Source organism: Gobio gobio (assembly GCF_949357685.1).
Source record: "Gobio gobio genome assembly, chromosome: 9".
In the NCBI taxonomy this organism is placed as follows: Eukaryota; Metazoa; Chordata; class Actinopteri; order Cypriniformes; family Gobionidae; genus Gobio; species Gobio gobio.
In genome coordinates, this window is record NC_137115.1 from 25,075,775 (window position 1) to 25,084,246 (window position 8,472).

The window sequence follows — 8,472 nt, forward strand, 5'->3', positions numbered from 1 at the left end:
CTCGTCGGGGTCCTTGCAAGATGACTGAGCACCGATATGCTTGTGTTACTGTCTTTTGAGATCCATTAAACTACGCCCACTTTCCCTGCGGCGACCAATCGTTGGTGTGAATTTCAGGCGGAAGAGAATTTCTTTGTTCAGACTTTATTACTCAATAGAATGTTCTTGCTGGAAGCCAGAACTAGTAAAGTTTCACTCCACTGGACTAAAACCTACTAGCAGTACATCTCATAATCATATACTTTGTACCATTGACTAAGACACAGAAAAAGGAACATTTAGACATCAGACATGCCTTGGTTACAGACATGAAGGCAGTGCATCTTCTATACAGAGCAATTTGGAGCGTTCAATATAGTTCTTACATCACGCAAGCATAAGAAATATAGGCAGCATGCATACACTTAAGAAATCATCATATATGTAATTTCTGGGATAGTTTAATTAAAGGCTAAATAGAGGGGAATGCTTGTGTGTGTGTGTGTGTGTGTGTGTGTGTGTGTGTATTAGAGTCACACGACCCCCCGGCCGCTCCAGACTGAAGGGTGAGGGAACTGTCCTGGCTAATTAAGATCTGATTGAAGCTCAGAATGGGCCATCACTATCTTCTGGTCAGGCTCTAGCTGGTCATTAAACAGTCGGAGGCGCAATTTTGACCCAGACCCGCTGGAGCCAGGGGGGCAGAAATTTATATGCAGAGCTGTTTGGAGGAAAGCATCTCTGATCACTTTGATCCTAGTTGAGAGACACTCCAGACGCTACAGTACCTAGGCCGGATGTAAGAAGCGCCTGGGGAGAGATGAAGAAGAGGAGTGAGGGTCAATATAATTCTTAACTCACCCTCAGGGAGGAGACCCATCATGAACGCTGACTGCGTTTTGTGATACACAGCTCCTACTTCTGCCGGGAGTCCGCCTCTCTGTGCCCCACCCTTGACTGTGTCTGCCGGGAGTCCGCCTCTCTGTGCCCCACCCTTGACTGTGGGGGGCGCGCGAGAGGCAATGCTGGCCCTCGGGCCCCGTCACCGGTCCTCAGACCATGACGCCTCCCGCCTGCCTGGGACCCAGTTCTCAGTGGTATGCAGGTCCTCAGACGCTGCCAAATGCGCTATTCCTCCGCGATGCTGGCCCTCGGGCCCAGTCTCCGCCTGCTGCGCAACCACCGCATCAGGGAAACCTGATCGAGATCCCTCAGCAAACCGGCCTGGTGCGCATGAAACACTGCCATGGTGTAAGAAGTATCACCGGGCTGACCTGCTGCTGTGTATGCCCTGTCATTAAAGCGACACATCGTTTAGGTGGCAGGGTTGGAGCTCTCAGCTTCCCAGATGCGCTTTGTTAGATTGCACACATCCCGCTGATGTCACACTGCTGATGTCAGTGAATATGAGCCGAATATAGGTTATTCCATGCCCCCTCAATCTAAATAGGAAGATCAGGAAGGAATGAAAGCCCAACTGAGCCGATGATTATGGCTGGGGAGAAATCGATCGTTTAATCCAACACGAGCGATCTCTCCTCCAACGCGGCAACATGGCGGCCGCAGCCCGCCTGCAGCACGTTTCATAACATTCATCGGCTCAGCATACACAGTCGGGATGGCTGAGAAGATTAATCCTCCTTCTCACAGCCATCCCTAGAGCACTTGCAAACAAGTCTCGTCAGCCGCCAGATCGTCAAAGGGAAGAACGCCTTCCCGTGACGATTTAGCGAGCTCTATCCGGGAAACCCGTGACAGCCTCGGCATGAGCGGGACTGCATCATCGTTCTCGGATGCCAGACCCTCTTCCCTCAGGAAGAGAATCAGACGAGAGCAGAGCGATCTCAGATTTACAAACGCTCACATTATACAAACAAACAAACACTCTTGATCCCAGGCAGAAACACACAGCTCGTGTGTATATAATAATGAATTTGGATTACCTTACTCGAAGCAATTCAGACAAAACAGTCCCTGAAGACGAAAAAGCAGTGTCATGTTTGTGAGGCGCCCTTATATACTTCCTGGTCGCACCTTGATGACATCATAGGCTGTCGCCGGTCAATTGGATTGCCGTGATTCGATAGTAGTTCAGACACCTGTCACGCTGGAGGCGTTCCCCGTAGCGTCAAGCTGACGCAGCGCGAGTTCCCTTTCGAAAGGGAACACGCCTCTGCTGCAAGCTAGAATCTCCTAAAAACAAGGCGATTTCAACCTCAAAGTGTATGCTTTTAAACATACCAATACTGCTATCTCAAACATGGAGAAGCTTCTTCATGATCTCAACTAAGAGATTCGGCAAAAAAAGCGAAAATCACCAATTTTGAAAAAAAACCGCTTCATTCTCATTTTGCTCGAAACTTGTGCTGCCGACTTGTGTCCCTGGTTGCCGTAATGGGTCACATATATATATATATATTAAATATATATATATATATATATATATATATATATATATATATATATATATATATATATATATATATATATATATATATATATATATATACACACTGCAAAAACTCCAGAGTTAAATTAACTCTCCTGGGAGTACATGTGAGACCACACTCAAGAGTGTTAAAGTGTTAAAATAAGAGTGTTAAAGTAACACTGAAGCAGTGTTAAAGTTAATTAGATAATTAAGTGATTCATTGAGTGGTGATTGGCCATTATTGAAGATACCTGATGTTAACAAGCAGAATCACCAAATGAGAAAAATCAAAAAAATTAGTTGAGTTGTAACAGCCAGACCAGCAATGACAAAAGCTGATTGCTTGGTGTTGGTTATGTTTTGACATCGTCATTACTTGACCCGAATCACTAACCTCATTTAGAGCCTAGTCTCTGAGTTGGGTTTATCTTGTTGATTATAACATAAGATCCAGCATTTTCAATAACATTCTAAGGATTTCTTAAAAGTTGTTCTGATTTAGGCACACGGAAATCAAGAATCAGTGTAGGAATCTCAACAATGGTGACAAACAGCTCGTAAAGCTGATCATTTATTCATGCAATGAATGATGGGAGCCATGGAATAATTTTGATTGATGACTCCCAGAATGCACTGCAACATGCTTTTTGATGGTCACCACTGTTGAGATTCTCAGGCTGATTCTTGATGTCTGTGATAATGTTTTTATTATTATTTTTTTTTTTTATCAGAACTTTTAAGAAAACCTTTGAATTAAGTTGAAAATGCTTGATTTTATCCCTTGGAATCACAAGCCTGGTATAAACGTAACTCAGATATAAGGCTATAATCAATGATTCAGCTCAATTTATGACTATATCAAAACACAACCAACACTAGGGCTGTGCAATTAATCGAATTTCGATTTCGATTTTGTCTCCCAACGATCACCAAAATAGTATAATCGAGAAAAAACGATTATTTTGCCATGTTCAGTTTTGCAAGAACACTCTTATTTTGTCTTGCGTTCGGAATGAAACGCGCACGCGCACATCCGCCCCTCCCGAAGCCACAAACTCTCTCATGTCGTGACTCGTGTGCATGCATATATCATCCGCTGGCCTGGAATTTAAAAAACTCGGCGCGAGTAAAGATGGCAGAAGGAGGGCAGTTACAGCAGCGTTTGGTGAGCAAAAAGGGCAAAACCAAGTCCGTTGTCTGGGAACAGTTTGGCTTCGAGGAATCGGACGACGAGCAGAAACATGCGACGTGCAAGATTTGCTACATGGTAGTGACTGCAACGCAAGGGAACACCACGAATTTGTTTAACCACTTGAAAATTAAACACAGAGTGACCTATGAAAATCTAACAAAGAAACAAAAACAGCAATCCACAACCCCCTCAACATCCTCCGTAACCCAGGCATCCATAACAGACACACTCTACAACGCAACTCCCTATCCGTTGAATTCGGAAAGGCACAAAAAAATAACTGATTCCGTTGCCTATCATTTAGCTAAAGATATGCGCCCTACTAGCACAGTTGACAACGCTGGATTCAAGAAGATGGTCAATACGTTGGATAAGCGCTATGCTTTGCCATCTCGACACCATTTCTCGAGAGTTGCTCTACCAGCTTTGTTTAACAAATGTCATGCAGAAGTGGCTAACGAGGTGGCCAAAGCAGAATACTTCGCAATCACAACGGATCTATGGTCTAGCCGAACCATGGAGCCATATATTAGTCTCACAATCCATTATATTGATTCCGATTTCCGTTTGAATACCAAATGCCTCCAAACGGCGTTTATTCCCGAAGACCATACGGGCCAAAACATCGCCAATGGACTGAGGGAAGCTTTGGCTGCATGGGGTTTAAACGAAGAAAAGCTCATCTGCATCACTTCGGACAATGCCTCAAACATAAAGCTGGCGGCTGAGCTGAATGGATGGATAAGGCTTCAGTGCTTCGGGCACAGACTCCACTTGGCTATAGGTGAGTGTGATAGGGAGTGACATACACTACAGGCCAAAAGTTTGGACACATTACTATTTGTAATGTTTTTGAAAGAAGTTTCTTCTGCTCATCAAGCCTGCATTTATTTGATCAAAAATACAGAAAAAAATGTCATATTGTGATATATTATTACAATTTTAAATAATTGGTTTTCAATTTATTATACTTTAAATTATCATTTATTTCTGTGATGCAAGGCTGAATTTTCAGGATCATTTCTCCAGTCTATCACATGATCCTTCAGAAATCATTCTAATATTCTGATTTATTATGAGTGTTGGAAACAGTTCTGCTGCCTAATATATTTGATGAATAAAAGGTTAAAAAGAACTGCATTTATTAAAAATAAAAAATATTTTCTAATAATATAAATTTTCTTTACTATCACTTTTTATCAATTTAACACATGCTTGCTGAATAAAAGTATTGATTTATTTCAAAAAAAGAAGGGAAAAAATTACTGACCCAAAATTACTGACCAGTAGTGTATTTGTTGTTACAAAAGATTTCTAATTTTAAAACATTTGCTTCTTTTTTTTTTTCTTTTTACTTTTTTTTTTTTTACTTTTTATTCATCAAAGTATCCTAAAAAAATGTCACAGGTTATGAAAAAATATTAAGCAGCAGAACTGTTTCCAACTTTGATAATGAATCATCATATGAGAATGAAGACAGAAATAACACACAGAAATAAATCATTATTTAAAGTATAATACATTTAAAACCAATTATTTTAAATTGTAATAATATATCACAATATTTAAAAAAACAAATCTGTATTTTTGATCAAATAAATGCAGGCTTGATGAGCAGAAGAAACTTCTTTCAAAAACATTACAATAGTAATGTGTCCAAACTTTTGGCCTGTAGTGTATGATATGTGGTGATTTTATTACATGTAAAACAACAGCAACAACAATACTCGGAATACTAATAAATAATGTCAGTTAGGCCACATGTGATTGTTTCTCTCACACTAACTAACCTTATTCTACCATTACTACTTCTACTAGCTTAGACTAGTACTAGGTTATATACTATTATACTATAATAATAACAACAACAACACGCACCACAAATGGCAAATAATGCTTTGATGAAGGTTGTGATAATCATGCTAAATATGTATTTGTTGTTATCATAGAGAATGCAATGAAGGATCCCAGGATTGACCGGGCGATGGGGGTCTGCAAGAAGGTGGTCAGTAGCTTTTCCTACAGTTGGAAAAAGAAGAGGGCTCTGACAGAGGCTCAGAGGCAGTTGAACCTGCCTGAACACTCACTAAAGACTGAATGCCCGACTAGATGGGGATCTAGGCAGGCTATGGTAGACAGAGTCCTTGAACAACAGAAGGCCATTGCCCACGTTTTCTCTAGTGACCGGAGGGCTAGACATCTCTCCCTCACATGGCAGGATATTGATGTGCTGGAGGCCATCAACAAGTCACTCAGCCCTCTAGTTGAGTTCACTGATGCCCTTTCTGGAGAGAAATACGTCAGCATTTCTTTCCTGAAACCAACCCTCCACCTCTTCAATAACCAAATATTGGAAGTGCAGGATGAAGACACGGACCTTGCCAAAAGCATCAAACTGAAGATAGTAGATTATCTCAATGACAAATACAGTGACACAGCAACACAAGAACTGCTTGACATGGCCTCTGCCCTGGACCCAAGGTTCAAACTTAAATATGTCAATGAAGACAACCGAGGGTCCATTGAAGACAGACTGATAGCGGAGATGAAGACTGTCATGGTAATAATAATAATAATAATAATAAAAGATTGGTGCATGAACATGTTGGCAAATATTGTGAACATTAATACCAAAACGGTCAGGTTAAAAATAAAATAATAAAATAAAATTAATATAATTTTGTTCCCTCCAGGAGAATGTCCCTCTTGAGACTGCAGCAACACCTGCTGAAGATACAGAGGATGCTCCAAAGAAGAAGAAGAAGGGCCTAGGCAGCTTCTTCAAGGTCACTACAGTCACACCTCCTCAGCAACAGGACCAGGCCATAGCTAGTGAGCTACAGTCTTACCTCCAGAGGGAAATACTGGATGCTGAGGAAGACCCACTGAAGTGGTGGACGGAATCCCAGAGGCTATACCCTCGGCTTTCAAACCTGGCTAGAAAATACCTCTGCATTCCAGCTACAAGTTCCTCTTCAGAGAGGGTCTTTAGTACAAGTGGAAACATTGTCACTTGCTTGCGTTCATCCCTTAAACCAGATCATGTTAACAGACTAGTGTTTCTGGCTAAAAACCTGTAAGAGATTATATTAGCAGCCCTACCAGCATGTTGACTTGAATCATTTTTATTGTCTTGCATATTAGTTAACTTATTTGCTGTTAATTCTGGGGGCTGATGGTGAGCCAGCCTTTAATATTCTGATTGAGTTACTAGCTGGAATTTGTTGAATATATTTTGCCAAAATGTTGCCTACTTGTTTTCAAGAGATTGTGGAAGTGCACTTTATTGTTGATCTTATTTATTTGTGGTTATCATTTTTACTTGAATACTTTTATACTTTGATTTGAATGTTATATTATTTATTTTAATAGTTCAAAAAGTACAATAAATGTTACAATTTCAATTCAAGAATTGTTGAAAGGTGTCTTTTTAATAAATGCAACACATTCCCAAAGTCATGTGAAATAATCGTGTTACATAATCGTGATTTCAATATTGACCAAAATAATCGTGATTATGATTTTTTCCATAATCGAGCAGCCCTAACCAACACCGCCTGATCAACTTTTACTCTTTGCTTGTCTGGCTGTTAAAGCAACCAAAATCTAACAAATAACAAAATCTAATGTGTTAAATGTCAAGGGTCAACTGTAATGTTAAGCTGGATATGTACATAATGTTTATACATATTTTTTCTTCTTGTTTGTAGTTTTACATAAAATAATTGAGAAGAACGATCCCCAGTAAAGTCACTAAAGTTATGAAGACTGCTTTCTGGAGTTCTTTTCTGAAAGTGTACGCTATCTGTTAAGCCTTTGCTCAAACCACGCAATTAGTCAGAACAGAATATTGGTAATAAAGAAACTGTAAAATAAATTCTGTCATTTACTCACATTCATGGTGTTCCAACATTTTTGAAAATATCTTATTTTGTGTTCTACAGAAGAAAGGCACACATTGTGATAAGAACATGAGGGTGATTAAATGATTACAGGATTTAGCATTTTTGAATAAACTCTCCCTTTACCATTAGCAGTGTTGGGCACCTTACTTTAAAAAAGTAATTAGTTATAGTTACTAGTTACTTGTTACAAATAGTAACTGAGTTACATCATTATAAAAGTAACTTAATTACCAGGGAAAGTAACTACTGAGTTACTTTTTTTTGGATGACCCCAATATTAAATATGTTAAATGAATGAATTGGACACTAAATAGAATAAATTATTATTATAAAACATTGTACATTAATGTACACTATTGTAATGTTGCTGTGGGAAAATGTGAGAGACACCTATCAAATTCAATGCATTATTGTAAATATTATCAGTAGGCCTACTATAGTGTATATATTGTGTAAATATTATCAGTACTATACTACTGCTTTGGTGGTGGAGCGTTATCACCTGGGTTTTTAGCCACTAATTGTGTGGCGGCATTAGATGATGTGAGGTGCTTCATTAGATTAGAATGACTTGCCACCGACGTGGAGAGACTCTTTCTTCCTGCATAAGTTGCACGTTACATAAACATTCTTACCTTTCACCTCAACGAGGGAAAAGTAGCGCTTATACTTCCAGTTTGCGAAAGCTACCTTTGAAATTGTTGGACTTGCCATCTCTGACTGACTGTGCATATGCGTGTGCATCATAGGTGTGTGTGTGTGTGTGTGTGTGTGTGTGTGTGAACTCAACCTATCAACCTCAACCTTGTCTCCCACCCACCAATCATCATCAGTTATGTGTACCACTCCACCCACCCCCCAACACGCATGGCATGCATGCCCACACACACACACACACACACACACACCAACCAACCAACCAGAGAAAGAAAAACGTTGCAGGTCCGACTGACAGAGAACCTGTT

General features: G+C 40.0%; 1 protein-coding gene across 1 annotated transcript; it reads left to right on the forward strand.

Moving 5' to 3' along the window:
* Positions 1-3,914: 3,914 nt before the first annotated feature.
* On the forward strand, positions 3,915-6,682 carry LOC307131976 (E3 SUMO-protein ligase ZBED1-like; the record flags this gene model as incomplete). Its single annotated transcript, XM_079826111.1, has 3 exons — positions 3,915-4,386; positions 5,552-6,162; positions 6,296-6,682. 3 exons carry the CDS (start codon positions 3,915-3,917, stop codon positions 6,680-6,682), a joined length of 1,470 nt encoding a protein of 489 aa, XP_079682237.1.
* Positions 6,683-8,472: the final 1,790 nt, after the last annotated feature.